General features: G+C 37.8%; 1 protein-coding gene across 2 annotated transcripts in view; it reads left to right on the top strand.

The window, feature by feature from the left end:
- AHRR (aryl hydrocarbon receptor repressor) overlaps positions 1-16,925 on the top strand; it is a 284,514-nt gene extending 267,589 nt beyond the window's left edge. For both annotated transcript variants that reach the window (XM_056824349.1, XM_056824350.1), the window contains exons 9-11: positions 8,472-8,530; positions 8,981-9,122; positions 11,686-16,925. In XM_056824349.1, coding sequence (XP_056680327.1) covers positions 8,472-8,530; positions 8,981-9,122; positions 11,686-12,799 — 1,315 coding nt within the window. In that variant the 3' untranslated portion in view covers positions 12,800-16,925. The remainder of the gene's footprint in view (positions 1-8,471; positions 8,531-8,980; positions 9,123-11,685) is intronic.
- The last annotated feature ends 993 nt before the right edge of the window (positions 16,926-17,918 follow it).

Below are 17,918 nucleotides of genomic sequence, written 5' to 3'. Positions count from 1 at the left end.
TTTCTTTCACCCCTTGGGTCTATATTGAGGAATCCAGGACCTTGGATGAGCTATGGAAGGGTATCTGTATGCTCAAATCCCCTCACTTCTATTTTTTTTCTCTTGAACTTCAGATCTTTGCTTCCCTCCTCCACAACTAGTTGGCTATAGGCCTGGAAAAGTTCTCCCTTTTCCTTCCTATTAGCTCTTAGAAAAGAAAGGCTCTTCCTGCTCTGGCCTTCCAAGTTATCTCCTCCCTATGTTTTGGGCCTTTTAATTCCCTCACCCCACATTGAAAATATCCATTTTCTCCCTCTCCTCTCCCTCTCCCTCTCCTCTCCCTCTCCCTCTCCTGCTCTTCCTTCCTTTCTCTTTTCTTCTTTCTTCTCCCCTTCTTGCTCATCTGTCTCTTCCTCCTTTCTGGCTGATCTGCTTCAAGCCAAATTCACTTGGCCAGAAAGTAGTGGCTTAGGTAGCCCATGCTAGCTCCCAACTCTTCCTGCTGCCATAGACTAAAATTAGCCATGTGGCTCAGGACCTGAGAATAAGCCTCCCTGTCTATGTGGCTAACCCTGATTTTATTACATGCTTCTTCCAACAGAAGGCTTGTCAGGACAGAAGATCTCTTCTTGTTTTGACCCATCCCTTGTAAGTGGCCCACCCTAGAATGGGAAGCTGAGAGGGCAAATTTCCCTTAAGATTAATATGTATTGAATACCTGTCCCTTTTCTCCTCATGGTGAAGCCAACCACTTCACTACACCCATCATGCTTCATGTGGCTCACATCCCCTCTTTTACCCTCCCCAGGGTGCATTTTACCAGCTTGCAGTAATTAGAAACAATCAGAAAACATTATGAAGTAGACATTACGCATTAACAACATATCCTCCCCACCCAAAAGCATAGGGCTTGGCATCAGAATCTGACACTAATAAATGTGGTTCCAGCCATATTCAGAGGGGCTGATACAACATTTGCAGGTTCCATAGAGTTTCTGTGCCCTCAGTGATTTCTGAATATTGTCATATTGTCCTAGGAAAATCTTGTTAACTATATGTAGCTATCTCTGTAGTCAGTAGCAGAATTAATTTCTCATAGCCATTGCTATTTTCAAATAATTCTTATTAATGTGAATTTACTCTTTTAATCAACAATCAATGTTTAATGTTTAATTGTTTAATCAATCATTTAATCAAAAATCAATCAATCAGTGTTTACTTGACTAACACTTATTAAGTATGTGCCAGGGATTCTGCTGAACTCTGGGGATATAGAGAAGCAAAAAACAGACCCTACCCTCAAGAAGTTTACAATCTAATAAGGGAAGGAACATGTAAACAAATATATACACAGCAAGCTATATAAAATAGGAAGTAATTAAGAAAGGGAAGGCATTAGAATTAAGGATTATGGAAGGCTTCCTGGAGAAAGTGAGGTTTTAGTTGATACTTAAAGGAAGCCAGGGAGGTCAGTAGTAGGAGTAGAGTAGGGAGAACATTCCAGATGTGGGGGACAGCCAGAGAGAATATCAAAAGCTGAGAGATGGAGATCTTGTTCTTGGAATCGCCAGGAAGCCAGTGTGATGGGATTAGTGGGACGTAAAGTGAAAGAAGACTGGAAAGATCAGGGGAGGCTAGATTACAAAGGACTATGAATGCCAAACAGACATGGAGGCAATAGGGAAACCACTGGAGTTTGCACAGGAAGGTGACATGGTTGTATCTGCACTTTAGTGGCTGAATGGAGGATGGGAAGAGACTTGAGGAAGACAGACCAACCACCTGTCTATTGCAGTAATCCAGGTGTGAGGGGATGTGGACCTGTACTAGGGTGGTGGCCGGGTGAGAGGAAAGAAGGAGTAATATCTGGGAGAGCTGGCAAAGGTGAACTAGACAGGTTGTGGCAACAGCTTGGATGTAGTTTGTGAGAGGCTGTGAGGAGTTCAGGATCACTCTTAGGGTGTGAGCCTGAGGACTGAGAAGATTATGTCGCCCTCTCTAGTAACAGGGAAGGTAGGGGTGGGCTTAAGGGGAAAGATGATGAGTCCTGTTTTGGACATATTGAGTTTAAGATGTCTATTGGACATCCAATTTGAGATGTTTGAGAGGCAGTTGGGGATGAGATTGGGGCAGGATAGGTAGGTTTGAGAGACATCAACATTAGAGGGTAATTAAATCCGTGGGAGCTGATGAGATCACTGAATGAAGTAGTATTGAGAGAAGAGAGAGGAAGGCCTAGGACTGAACCCAGAGGGCATCTGTGGTTAGAGGACATGATCTAGACTAGAGGAGGATCCAGTGAAGGAGGCAGGGGAGTAGTCAGATGGGAAAAGAACCAGGAAAAAGTGATGCCCTTAAAATCTGGAGAGAAGCGAGTATCAAGGAGAGGACAGAGGGATTAACAGTGTTAAAGACTACAGAGACATTTAGGAAAATCAAGAATGAGAAAAATCTATTGCATTTGGAAACTAGGAGATTATTAGTAGATGAAGAGAGCAGAATCAATAGAATGATAAAATTGGAAGCCAGATTGTAAGGGACTGAGAAGAGAGTGAGAAAAGAAAAAGTGGAGGCCCCTATTGTAGATGGATATTTCAAGGAGATTATTTATAAAAGGCAGAAGAGATAGATTTATGAGAGAACGTGAGGGGAGGGGAGAGAGAGAGAGAGAGAGAGAGAGAGAGAGGGGGGGGGGGGGGAGAGAGAATGAGAATGATTAGTGGAATGGTTTATTTTCAAGGTAGGGGAGACATTGGCATGTTTGTGAGCAGTAGAGAATGAGCCAATAGACAGGGAGAGTTTGAAAATAAGTAAGAGGGGGAATGACAGAAGGGGAAATCTTTTGGAGGAAATTGGATGGAATGGAATCACTTGATTGGGTTTAGCTATGGTAAGGAATAAGGTTGTTTCATCATGTGCAACAGGAATGGGGAAAAGAAAGTGGTAGAAGGTCTCCCAGTAATAGGAGATGAAAAAGAAGGGAAAGGGGAGCGCTTGCACAGAATGGCCTCATTTTTCTCTTTTAAAAAAGCCCATTATTCAAGCCCACAAATTAAATGGTTATGGGTTAATTCTGCATTACATAGACAAGTATTTCCAGGCTGATATTTGAAATATGGTACTTATTCATCGAAGTAGTATTTCCCCACTACGTAGAGAGGCAAATAGTAAGACAAGATGAGCCCAGACATATTTGAGGTTTGGCTCATGCTTTTTATTGTATTTATGAATTCAGAACTCTAAAGCATATTGGGTCAAACGCTTTCCTTTTACCATTTGCAGCTACAGATTAGAAAAGGTTTTTTTAATCTCTCAACCCCTTGTCCCTTTTCTTTCCTGAGGATTTCCTTATAGCAATGACAAAGAGAGGCAGCACAGGATGGTAACTGGGCAAGCCTAGCAAGAAGTGGGTTCAAATTATGATTCTGAACTAAACTAATTCCATGACCCTGGCTAGATAAATCACCTAATCCCTTTTAGCCTCAGGCAGGCACAATACTGGCTGATCTGCTTTGATCAAGGGAATTTCCTTACCAGGAGCTCCCTTTGCCAGATACAAATCACAAATTCAGAACAATGATAACCAAAAAGAACTCAACTGTGAACCTGGGTTCTTTGAATAGGAAAATCTAACTTAATTTTTGTAGCCCTTGTTTATATATAAATTAAAAGTGGGAAGTTGGGAAAAACCTAGGTTGAGTTTAGAACATGGACCTGAGAAGCTCAAAGTGGGTCAGAGCTGGTAAATTCCTTTTACCTAATTTCACCATTAGGACTTTCTGGTCCTACCATACAAGGCTGGGTTGATTCTTGTATTTTGTGAATATAACTTAATATATGAATGTATTGAGATATATCCATATGCTTATGTATATAAACATGCGTATAGGTGTATAAACATGTGTATCACATATGTGTATATGCCTATGCAAATATATACATATACACTTGTGTTTATATATAAACTGGCTTGTGTTTATGCATGTAAATATACATAACTACTTTTCCCTTAAAATATACAGTGGAGGGGGCAGCTGAGTGACTCAATGGATTGAGAGCCAGACTCAGAGACAGGAAGTCCTCGGTTCAAATGTGGCCTCAGACACTTCCTACCTATGTAATCCTAGGCAAGTCACTTAACCCTCACTGCCCAGTCCTTACTGTTCTTCATTGTCAGAACCAATACACAGTATTGATTCTTAAAAAAAAAAAAGTATACAGTGGAGTATGATAGAAAGGGCACATAATTTAGAATATGGAAACCTAGGTTCAAGTCCTAGACACACAGTTATAACCATTGTGTGTTTGGGAAAATCACTCAAATCCTCTTGAATCTTAATTTCTTTATCTGCAGAATGGAAATAAAATTTATAGTAACAACTTCACTGAGCTATTGGGGGGAAAGTGTTTCTTTAAAAATTTTAATTTTTAAAAAAAATTCAATCTTAACAAACTATTGAGGTATTTCCCTTTTTAAAAAAATTCATAGAGTTCCTGATTGTATCTTGGTAGGTCTACTCCCAAGTGTTTTCCACATTCTGTAGTTGTTTAAAGTAGAATTTCTTTTTCTCTGTTTTCCTGCTGAATTTGGTGGGTAATATACAAAATGGTCAGGATTTGTATAGCTTTATTTTATATCCTGCAAGTTTGCTAAAGTTCTCAGTTCAATTAATTAAGTTGAATAATTCATCATATCATTTACAAAAAAGTTATAATTTGGTTGAGCAAACTGCTTCTTAAAGCATGAATATAAATCTCAGTGTTCCTCATCCTCCTTTTCCTTGAACACCTTGTTTTGCTTTTTTTCTTATCTACAATCAATTTTTTCCTTTCTGATTGCAATACAGTCAAGGACAGTGCTCAGAATGTAAAGTCATTCCTTATATGGGTTGTGCAGCAGTGTAATCCAGGGCAACCAAAGTAGTAATTCTGAAGGATCTTTAGGAAATTTTGCACGGACTTGGCCAGCTAGAATACAGACCATGGAAAGCTTCATGCTCCTGACACCAAACTTAAAAAACTGGAACATCATCTGAACTGATATACCTCCATTCTGAGTACATTTCCCCTTTTTGTATTCCATAGGAATTTACTGTAGGCCTTTTCTCCCAGTCAGGTATCCTAAGCCAATTTTCAGCTTTTAAACATTCACTTTGGAGAGTTTATAGGTACAGGCGATTTTTGTTTATGACATGATTTCACTGGCCAGGTATTTTCTTTGGTGATTCTCTTTTTACATAGAGTAACAGGAATAGTAAAATAGAAATAAAATTAGACTGAGAGTAAAGAAGCCAGAGTTCTAGCCCTGGCCCTGCCAGCAAATTGTTTTGCCTGTTTGTGCCTTAGTTTCCTCATCTGTAAAATGAGAGGATTGGACCCTGATGTTTTATGGAATAGGCCCTACACTGGTAATTTCATTGGCATGGGGAATTTACAGGTGAGAAAAATTTCATTTACCAATGGAGACCAACTTCTCTTCAATTTGTAATTTTGGATTCCTAGAATTCTGTGATTTGCCCAGTCTCACACAGCCAGCATGTATCTTGTACTAGTCATCTTGCACTAGCCACAACAGAGAGCTGATGTGATGAGAAATGAAGAACAAAAAAATTCTAAATTATAGTATGCTATAAATATGAGCTAATATTGATATTCCTGTCATAAATGTGAATCCTGCTACCCCCTTCACTAATGTGATTCAACAGATGACTCAGAGTTGCTGTGCTAGATCTCTGGTTTCTTCTGTATGCTCGTCTTCTGAGTTTTTTCTTTAGTATTTTTCAGTTTCTCAGTTTTCATCCCAGTAATTTTCTATTTGCATTATTAGCTCTCCTTCCTCCATGAAACTATTTTCCAGAACCACTAATTTGGAAACTTGGAAGAATCTGAAACCAATAATCAAAGTTAAAACCTTGGTGATTATTTGGTTTTTGCCTTCAGGCAGCTCACTCATTTCAAGCACATCTGCATTTATTGTACCTAGACTCTTGAGTCATATTTATAGTTTAGAAATCACTAACATTGTTTTCAGACTTTAAATATCCAGGTGAATCTGTTCAGCTTTCTTTTTTCTTTGTTTTTTGCCTTTACTTTTAAAAAAAATTTATGTTCCAAATTTTCTCCTCTCTAGGCCCCCCTCTCCCAGCCATTGTGAAGGAAAGCAATATGATATCAATTATACATGTAAAGTCATGCAAAACATATTTCCATATTAGCCTTGTTGCAAAAAAAAATAAGAAAAATAAAGAAAATGAAAAAAATATGCTTCAATCTGCACCCCGAGTTCATCAATTCTCTCTCTGGAGGTGGATAGCATTTTTCTTCATGAATCCTTTGGAGTTTTCTTGGATTATTGCATTGATTAGAATCACTAAGTCATTCACATTTAATAACTGTAGATTATTTCTATTACTGTATACAGTAGTCTCTTGGTTCTGCTCACTTCACTTTGTATCAGTTCATATACATTTTTCTGATACCATCCTGCTCATCATTTCTAATAACACCTAGTATTGCATGACAATCATAAACCACAACTTTAAACCACAACTTGTTCAGCATCCCTCAATTTCCAGTTCCTTCTGACCATCTTCCTTAACATTGCCATTATATATGGTCAAAACTGAGGACACTGTTATGACCAAAGTCCTGCCATTTTAAGTCTGGAAGAACAAAATGTGTTAATGTCTTCCAAAGTGTTGAGCATGTCACTTTTATTCTGGAATGCTGTCAGGGTTTTCCCTTTTGTCTCTTTTGCAATTGACCTTCTAGTTCTGGGACTCTCAGAGAATAAGCTCAAGAATGCGAAGTCATCCTAAAGAAGAGCTCACACTTCACTGATCAGTTTTACCCCAAGATATAGCATTATATAGCCCAGGACAGTGGAGTGGTCTTTTAGTTGCTGTGTCCTGGAAAAACACTGTTATACTGACACACAGACTAACCCCTCAATCACGTATCATTTTCTGAGAACACCAAGGTGTTATGATTCCAAAAAAAGTCCTTTCTGACTTTCTTTTGCTTCTATTCTTTCCCTCTTTTTAATATACTTCACTAACCTTTTATTTTTTAACCTTTTAAAATACTTCCCCCTATTTTTTCCAACTCCTTTTCCTGGTTTCGCTGCTTATTCTTTGACCTGGTTACTAACATTTCATTTTTCTGCCCTAACCTGTGAAGGCTGTTGTGATGATCAAATGAAATTATGGATGTGAAAACACACTAAAAAGTCCACATAAATTTGTGCACACAAAAAAATGTATATACATGTGTGCATTATGTGTCAATGTGCATTGGCAGAGGGAGTTTCCATACTGTGAGTTGCTTGAGTTGATGGAATCACAAGATGTGGAGGAGGAATATGTTTATGCATGTATTATATATAGATATTTATATCTCAAATATATATACATTTATATACATATATATAAATGCAAGGCATTAATTTTCCATTTGCTCATTATGTTTATATTTTGTACTTTTGGATATTTAATCCATCCTTTCCCTTTAATTTCTGTCTTTATTTTTTGTTCCCATCTATGACTTTTTGTGTGAACTTGTATAGCCTAAGCACTCCCTTTTCCCCCTCCCTTATCCTTCTCTAATCTCTCTATACATCAGGGTAAATTCCTCTCTACATGTTTTGTAGAAATATGGTTAGGAAGAACAACAAGGAGTTCCTAATAAAAAAGTCCTCAACAAATGGTTAATATCTTTTTGGGTATCTTTCACCTTTATTTTCCTTCTCCCAATTTTGCTATGTTTTTAAATTCTTTATTGCTGATTTTATCTTACCTTCTACCCCCCTTGCTCTTTAATTTTTTTGCAATTAGAAATTGAAATTGTTCTCTCTTTATGTTTTTTTCCATTCTTCGTAAACAAAATAAAGGAAATTCTCCAAAAAACTTCCACTTAAGAAACAAAAAATTGAACTTCACTGCCCTCCAGTGGATAGACCTGGATAAAATAAGATCATTTTAGAGAAAAAGTGTAGGCCTAGTGGACAAAATTAAGAAAATCAGGGTTAACATGTTAGCTATGACACATAGTGACAAGTGACAAGATACTGACCTTTTCAGTGCTTTAGGTGGCCATTTTATATTGCAAGTTACAGAAAAGGTGACAACCTATGTTGGAAAAGGAGAGGTTTCCTCACCTCAGGGTTCCCTATACCAATGAAATCACAATTCCAGCCCTTATTCCCCATTATATTCAACAAATAGGGTCCTACTATGTACAAGCCAGCGTGTACCATTATTCTGTTCCCTCCTTTATGTTACCCAAATCAGTTGACTTGTCTAGAACGTTCTACTCTTGAGATCAAAAAAGATGGATCCCCCTAATTTTTTCCCATGACCAATTGTCCAACTTTTTAAATCACTTTCAAAAAAGTAGCCCAAAAAGACTCTTAGTTTTAGTTGTCCTGCTGTGGATTTCTGCATTTGAGATTTACTTTATTAACAAGTTGCTGCAATATTTTCTGTTTTTCACAGAGCAAAAACTGCAGCACTATGTGAATCTGAATTACAGGGAAGAACACATTTCCAAGGAGGTATAGTTCTTACAAATCCATTATTTTATTCTAGGAAAGAGAACAAATATGGTTTAAATATATTTGCCTTGACCTTTTTTTGTAGATGTGGAGACTCCTTTACTGAAGACATTTATGCTCTATAGTTTTCTACAATCATTTTTTACCATTGGGTAACAATTGCACAGACCTGGATTTTTTTGAGGGGGAGGGGTGAAAAGACAATGGTTCTATTTAAGTTTTTATGGGGCAGAGAGATTTCCGGCCCCGTCTTTGAAGTGGATGATTAATTATTACTACTATACGATGTGGCCTTCATGTTTCTGAATAGCTTGAAAAGTCAATTAATATTAGAAGTTAGGTGTATTTGTGATTTCCTAGATTATATGTATATGTGGGGGGGGAGAACAGAGATTGCAATTAAGAAAAGTGTGCATGCAATGACATTTTCTTTCCTCTGAACTTTTATAGTAAAGAATAATGGAGAAAATGGTGTTTCTGTGTTCAAAGTACAAGCAAATGATGATCACTGGGTCTGGGTACAAGCCAACACTCAACTCCTCTATAGGAGTGGTTGTTCTGACTATCTCCTAAGCTCACAGCCAGGGGCAAAGTAAGTATGTTTGGGTCTCTTTAAGTATACTGATTAGAACTGGTAGGTGTTTCCACACTTGTCTCAGTGGGCTTCCTCTGCCCTGAATAGCTACAGATACATGTATGTTTCAGGGCCAAAAAAACTGTTGATGGATGAATGAATGAATGAGTGATCTCTTAATTTGACTAAGCCAGGAAAAGGTAGAACAATTAACAAATTCACTTGTCTTCCCAAAGGAAGTTTTTTGTTTGCTTAACAAAAACTTTCTGCCTTCATTACTGCCCTTGGTAAATGAACAGATTATATCCCTAGAGTGAAATTTGTGGGAAGACAAACACATCTTCATTTACTCCTTTTTACATTTTTCATTTGATTTTGCAGTATATTTTGTTTTTATTTCAAATTACTTTTGCATTCTAAATATCATATGAGATTTTCAGGTATCAAATTTCAGGCATCAAAATATTTCACACTGAAAAATAGCCTAAAATTGTCTCAGCTATTAACAACTTCCTGTTTTAGAATAATACTGTTTTTTGGTTAGTGTTCTAAGAGAATTTCCCCTTTTCTAGCTTCTTATCACGAATTCTGGAGCTAATAAATGACAAATGCTTGCATATTTTGCCCAGTGGCACTGACTATGCTATTAACTTCCCCTATAGAACAGAATTGTCTACTAGCTCACTATGAACAAAGTTACCAATGAACATTGTTGGCCCTACAGGATAAGAACACTATCTCCTTTTATGTCTGGTAATGAATTTAAACTCAGGAAAGTAATGGTCCCTTATATTTCTATTAAAACTGCAATTGTTTATCCAATTCCCAGAACTGGCTACTAGCAAACCAACTAAAAGTTATTTTAAAAAAATATACTAAGAACCTGGGTTCAAATTTGACCTCAGATGCTTCCTAGCTGTGTGACCCTGGGCAAGTCACTTACTTATCAATTGCCTAGATCTTGCCAGACTTCTGTCTTAGAATTGATACTAAGACAGAAGATAAGCCTTTAAATATGTATGTACACACATACATGTATATATATATATATATATATATATATATATATATATATATATATATATATATGCACTAAGGAATCAGTGAGGGAACGTACTTCATCCAGCCACCTAATGGGATGAAGCAAGGACCCCCCTTGTACCTTTTTTTCTTACCCAATCTCATTTTTCCATTGTTGTCCTATTTCTGGTGATTCTTTCAAATGGGACCCCAAAGTGAGCACTATCCATTTTAACAGCACACAGAATGTTTGAGCCCCATCTGGAATGTGCTATTTTTCAGCTAGATTGATAATATGAAAATGTGCATTTTAATCATAATAATGGAATTGGAGTTATCAGATTGAGTTCCAGCATTTGACAAAAAGAATGTTTGTTATTTATTGATTTCAAATCAGTGATTCAGCAACCAATTTGTCAACTACAAATGAGGCATTATAATACAGGAGCCAACTTTGTAACTGATTTAGAATCAATCCATAAGTATTTATTCATTGCTAACTATGTATAGCTTGCATTAAGCTATGTACTGGGGAAGCAAAAAAGGGCAAAAACTCAGCAAATAAATAAGTAGGAATGTATGTGATCTAGACTGGATTGTTTATGATGTTGTTCAGTGGTTTCAGTCATGACTGACTCTGTGACCTTTTTTGAGGTTTTCTTGCAAAGATACTAGACTGGTCTTGCAATTTTCTTCTTTAGCTCATTTGACAGATGAGGAAACGGAGGTAGACAGGATTAAGTGACTTGCCCAGGGTCACACATTTAGTAAGAGGCCAGTTTTGAATCCAGATTTTCCTGACTCCAGGCTTGGTTCTGTATTCACTGTGCCACCTCCTTGTCCTATATACAGAATAGAAGGAAGTTAACCTTCGACAAAAGGGTCATAGTGACATTTTAAATGAAAAGTTGATGAAGTACGGTATGAAGACAGAACGTGGTTTAACACTTAATTACATTAGAATACAAAGCTGTGATGTTAATGATAGGCAACACTGACTATTGGAAAGGACAGTGGTCTTGGAATCAGGAAGACTGAATTCAGTTCCTGCCTCTGATATAAGAGATTTGTGATAGGCACTTGGTTTAATCTCTGCATTGGGTTACTCTTCCTAGAGAGTGTCCCAGGAAACTCTCTAATACTATAAATTACAGAAGAGTTGCCAGGGTACATTGCAGAGAGATGTTGCATTCTTGGGAGTCCCCCATGTCAGTGAAATCACAGATTCTAAAGGGAACAAAAAAGTTGTAGAAAACAGTGCCTTATTTATAAATTGTTTCATTTGTGTCTGCCATAAAGTTTTACTCCTAACTTGACTGTTCGTTCTCTGTAGATAAGTGCTTTATGTTACATTTCTTTTTGATCTTAAAGTGGATCAAACAAAAGAAGTGCTAGATAAACTCCCATCGATTAATTGATTAATATTGGGGCAATTATAGCAAACTTAGGTGCTTGGTATTTGACACCTGCACTACTTAAAAACAGTTTTAAAATCAATAGAATCGCAGCATCAACTGAATTCCTTTCTATCACCTAATGGCTTATTTCTTACCATTTTTAGCAATAGGGAAGAGGAAGAACATCTGAAGATGGCAGGCAGCGCAACCAGTGGAAAAGGACGAAGAGAAGCACTAATGTATAATTGTTCCATTGAAACGCTGGGACCCATGAAGCATCTGAACTGGATGGCAGAAAAACATGATCAGGATGGTGTAAAACTGAAGCTTGAACCAAATAAAACGGACAAATGTTTTTTACAAGACGAAGCCCTGAATTCTTGCACGCCCTACCCCGGTGTCCAAAACACATGTAATACAAACAGTATTTCTGCCTTCAGGAGTTCATCCAATTCTCAACCTATGAATGCGCCCCTAAGTGCCTACCCCAACCGAATAATCAGGCCTTTCTATAATGGAGATCAGGGTCATTTAAACCCTCCTTCCAGCTGCCATCCCCATCAGGGTGGGATCGAGAATTGCCAGTCTTGTCCAGGCTTTCAGCATCTCGCCGTGGGAAGCTATGCTTCAGAAAATGTTAAATTGCAAAGTGCATTGATACCCCCCGAAACTCTATACAATCAAATGTTGCCTCTAGACATACCCATCAAAATGGAAAATGATTCTGATTCTGATAATGGAGTGGATGGCTACCCCATATCACAAAGCCAGGTGTGGCTGGGGGAAGGCAGTGTGGTCAAGAGACATCTTCTTAGCTTCCCTAACAGGGTGCATTTTAAAACAGAACCGGATTTCACCGAGCACTTGGCACCTTGTGAAAACCCCAAGCATTACGCTTATCCCCCTCACCATGGACAGTGCGTTGTGAACGCTCATGCTAACAATAGAGCCATCAGCAGATCTGGGAAAGAGATCGCACCCTTTTACTCGCCAAACTGTGCCTATCTGGAGCGCGTGCACGGCCTGCAAGACCCAGAATACTACAACCACTTGTATAGTCCCAGCTCGACAAATATGAAGGGACATACGGAGCATCCGCCTTATAAGCTACAGTGTGATTTTAAAGCTCCTGGAAGGGTCCAGATGATCAAACGTGAACCTTTGGACTCTCCTCCATGGGCTAGTCATGGCCAAAGTGGTGTGCAAGTGATTTTTCCTAAAAATGCCTTATCAACCCTGATGCCTCATAAAACTACAGAATGCACATTTTTACAATAGACTCCTAGTCATTTCTAATATATTTTTTAAAAGCTCTGCCTATTTTCCAAAGTGGTGTCCAACATTTTCAAATGTATTCCCTCCAACTCATGGGTTGGCTTGAAATGTTTGTTCTGAGTTTGGAGGCCAGCCAAAGAGTGAATTTCCTTTTTACAGCACGCTTAAGTTGTCAGATTATATTTGAAGCCATTTTTAAAATGTGGTCTTCTTTGTAGTGTTGCACGATTTCAGCTCTGTTTGATGTCAGGATGCTAGGTGTTAGAGAATGCTTAAATCTGTGTGGTCTTAAGCACAAAATATGTCCAATTATATCTGTGTTTCCTTTGAAGTACTAGAATTAGTTCTAAAAAGATTAAAAGCTGGATCTCTTCTACATGGCCACGGTCTCTTCTGCATACATGCAACAAAGTCAACTCTGAGTTACCTCTGATGATTGAACAATGGCAACACGGAAAATTGAATTAGATTTTAACTCTTCCTACGTCAGCCTTTTCTAAGACCTGATAACATTTCATTGAGTTTACTGATTCTCTTTTCCTCTGGCAGCAATATCAGGTTAGTACCAAGAAAAAGTGAGCACAGAGAGAAGTAAAGGACTTGGCTGGTTAATACTTAGTAGGTGGTTAAGACTCTGAAGTATGGTTTATTATAATATAATAAAAAAATAACTGAACCCTATTCTCAGAAATGATTTGTGATATGTGGAAGGATCAGCATTAAGTAAAAAGGTGTTAACGAGTCATCAACTACCTTACTAGTTAGTACACAGTCACGATAAGCTTTCTGATTGTTTAAAGTCTATGTGGTTTAGAACCAAGACATCCAAGACTAAATGTTGCATCAAGAAATCAAGGGTTTGTAGAGAATAGCTTAAAAAGCTATGAAACAGTGAGGTGCTTTTGCTTTTATTCATAATAGTTTGAGGGGAGATATATGGGCGTATGGAATTTGATCATGTTTGCTAATAGAACCTATTACAGAATGCTAAAAATTTGGATAGACTGCACAGCAGAGTGGATAAAGGACTAGCCTCAGAGTCAGGAAGGCCTGGGTTTAAGTTCTACCCCTGACCCATACTGTCAATCCAACCCTCAGCAAGCCATTTGAATCTTTGCATTTCTCTAGAAAGCTCCCTTAAGACTACAAATTATAAGCGAGTTGTAGATTTGCATCCATGGAGAGAGTTCCTTATTATCCTCTCCCTTTGGCTTTTTCAAATGAAAATGATCTTAGGAGGAAGAGCAAAGAAAATCCTTCCTATCACAAATATCCAAAGTGTTGTTGGATATTATCAGTTGCCCAATCTTTTAGGATTCTAATCCTAATCCAAAGAAGGGCTGTTAGAGATGGGATAGGTTAATGAAATCCAGGGGGTGGCATGCCCATTTTTTAATACTAAAAGATTCTCACCAGGCTCCATATTTACTTGTGAGTTCAGAGTGCATGCTAAGGACTCCTGCCATCAAATAGTAGGCCAAATGTGTGAAAAACAAAGATGGAGAATATTCAGCATGAAGAGATAATTTAAAAAAAAAAAAGGAATGTGTCCATGTTTTCATTTTTTAAAATAGTATTGATCATGGATCATAGTTCTAGAACTTTTTGTTTCTCTTGTTCAGTGTTCCATTGGCGGTCTGAATTCCTCAACTTTATGTAATTGGAACACCCTATTCTTGAACACGTAACATTTACCCTTCATAAAACTATAGGGCATATAGCACTTTTATGATTAATTTTATTTGAGATTGCCTAAAACCCCGTTAATTAACTGGAACTGGGTCAAGTTTCAAAACCAGGGAAGGAAAGTGGTCTAGAGTGCCAATCAAATCCAAATCAGCTTCTATTCATTTTTTTTGTTCCCTTAGATTACTTTAGTGCTTGGCTACCATTTTGATGGCGATGATATTTATCTGAACGTATCTTCTAGCATTAAAAAATTATCCTTTGCTTTTATGCTTTTGCTAAATCATTCCCACAGACTAACTTCATGAGCCTTTATGTTGTGGTAGCCTCTGAAGGGCCAAATTTAGGTCTGTACTGGCCCCTTCCTGTTCTCAGATCATTGGATCAGAGATTTTGAAAGCGAAAAGTCCTTAACATTCAAATTTAAAATTTTAAATAGATTCTGTGAGCCCACATCAGTACATTTTCCACTGTCTCACAATCCTCTTTTTTAAGGGAAGTTTTGCCCCGACTGGGAATATTAAGCTTCTCTCAGGGATGCAGGCTATGAGAAAGAGAATTTCTTTCCCCTGTTACTAGTGTTTGTAGTGGGCCTTTCCCACATCTTCACTGACACCAGATTGTAGGACAGCAGAAGCTATGAGTGAGTGCTGATGGCTATTCTCCCTCTTGTTTGCCAAAGGCCTTCCTAGCACCATTCTGACAGTTGTGATGATTCAGGTCCCCAAGGCCAACAGGGTGCATTGAGGAAAGGCTCTCTGCCATCAATATCTCCTATGGCTACTTGACTATCACATGCAACTCCTTTCTGTTGAGTCTTGTCTTCTCCTTTTGGAATTTTCAAATGAAAATGATCCTAGGAGGAGTAGCCCAGAAAACCCCATATATCTTCATTTTAACGTACATCCCGTATTCCTTTCCTTTGTATCTCACTGACCAAGGCAGCCATGAAGTATTAGGAACCTGGGGAGAGGGAGAAATGCTAAAGTGAGGGCTTAGGTAGAGCGAAAGGAAAAGGGAACAGAAATGAGATAAACAGACACACTTCCTACTCTGAAATTTTACCGAAGGTCAGTCTTGCATCCCCATCTCTCCCTACTTATTGTGATTACAAATTAGACTGTCTTGGAAATCTTTTGACCCCGTACATAGAGTATAGTCAGGATGGCGCTGGGGGGGCTGAGGGGAGGTAGCAAAAACTAGTTTGGGTGCAAGTGGCAGAGATTCCATTTTGGATTTGAAAAACTTTCTTACAATTAGAGCTCCCCAAAAGTAGAATAAGAGGATTTTCCTTCTATTTGAGAGACTTCAAGTGAAGGCTAAATGATCATTTGTGAGGGGTAAATCCTTTTTTGATATGAATTAAACTAGATGGTCTCCAAGCTTCTTCCAGCTCTAGGATTCGATGATCCTGTGTTCTAATTCACATTCTTTTGCATACAGAACTAGTTCTGGATCTTTCCAGTTGGCTAGGTCCGAATCATAACTATACTTTCTTTTAAAAGTGGTATTTGAACTTGAATTTCCTATATTTGTCTACCACCTGGATTTTCCTCTTTGTTCCTGGCTGCCACAGTTCTTATATTATTCATCTACTCATTCTCCTCTCCCTGCAATGTAAGGTTTAAGTCTTCCTTCATAGTTGTAATCTGACTCAAATGAGCTAACAGATGTTTGATAGCTCTTTGAAAAGTAAAAAATACAGCAAAAATACAAAGTATTATTAGTGCTTTGGAATATGTAGGAGTAATATGAACCACACACAATATGCAGCACTTAGTGGGGGAAGTGGAACTACTTTCAGAAAATTCATTTCAAATTTTTAGGCTGCAACAACGTACTTCAAAATATCTGAAATCTTAACCCCAGAACAAAAAAAAAATTCTATTGAGTGAAACATATGTTTCTGCAGTCTAGGTAATAATCAGCCCTCTTGGCCAGGGCAACCAAACACAATGCTTACTGAGAAAAGCCTCTCTCAAGGAAGCTGACATTTTCAGTTTAATGCACTTTTTTCTATGAACTATAGCCCAGCTTTAAAAAATGGAATCTGGAAGTTAAAAATTTGTCATTTCTGCTTTCAAAAATGCATTTTCTATGGTGCCAGTTACAGGTTTTTCTTTTCCTGTTTTATATCATTTTTTCAACACATGGCTAAAAAAATAGAATTATAATCAATAGTAATAGTGATGAGGCAATGAGATGAAGAAGGGAGATCACTAATGTGTATTTTCTATTTTATCAGTTTCTTTAGAAGGAAAGCAGTTTCATGATAAAGACTCTTACTTTATTGCTCAATTTTTTTAAAACTGGTGCACTATTATGTAACTTTTTGTAGTATTTGCCACTGCCTTTAGAAAGAGCTTTCAATTGTATTTCTGAGACTGATTTGCATTTAATTCTTAACGCCAATGTAAAATAAAACTTTTGTTAATATGTTTACCTAAAGTGGAAATATATAAATAATTTTTCAAAAAGATCCATTTAGTTTCTTTTTTTAAAAGTGTTTGTTGAGTGATTGAAGGACCGAAATAGTCTCCAAGTACTAAATAGCATATGTAGCAACTTCAGAAGTGCTGTCACTGAAGGCATTGATGAGCTGGGAACCCATGGGGGTGGGACCAGAACAGTAAAGGCCCTAGAGACTTTGCCATATGTTGAAGCATCTGGAGTTATTTAGTCTGGAGGGCAGAAGACTTGGTGATGACATGATAGCTGTCTTCAGATATTTGAAGGGCTGTATGTGGAAAGGATTCTATTTGGCCCTAGAAGGCAGAACTAGGAAGAATGGATAGAAATTGAAGAGAGGCAAAACAGAACTCAATGTAGGGGGGAATTGAAAATTTGAGCTATTCAGAAATGCAAGGGGCTGCCAGTGGAGTTATTGTGAGGGCTGGATGACCACTTGCCAAGGAGAATATAGAGGGATTCTTGTTCAGATCTGGATTGGAGTAGAGCAGGATTCCTTACCATTTGTGTGTGTGTCATGGACCTCTTTGCCAGTCAAGTGAAATCTATGGGTGCCTTAGAATAGGTTTTTAAATGCATAAAATCACATAGGATTGGAAAGGAAATGGATTACATTGAAATTTGGTCATCAAAACATTAAAAAATGAATTCATAAACTCAGATGATCTTTCAAATTCTGTGATTCTGAAATTCACAATAATTGGCTATTTAACTATGAAACTTAGTTGTCATTGTCTTCTCTACACAGGTAATCTGGGAAAAGAGAAGAGTGGTTATAATATCAATGGCTATCCTAATGTAACAGAAAGAGCACTGGGTGAGAAGTCAAGAGAGCTTAATTCTGTGGCTAACTCTGAAACTTTGTCAAATGACTGGGCAATCACCTAATCTCTTGGAGTCTGTTTCCTCAGCTCTAAGGATAATAATACCTACCCTACCCATCTCCCAGGGTACTTTGAATTTATAT

This window comes from Monodelphis domestica, chromosome 3 (genome assembly GCF_027887165.1).
Source record: "Monodelphis domestica isolate mMonDom1 chromosome 3, mMonDom1.pri, whole genome shotgun sequence".
In the NCBI taxonomy this organism is placed as follows: Eukaryota; Metazoa; Chordata; class Mammalia; order Didelphimorphia; family Didelphidae; genus Monodelphis; species Monodelphis domestica.
The sequence above is the reverse complement of the archived record's forward strand: the minus strand, read 5'-3'. Positions and strand labels throughout refer to the sequence as shown.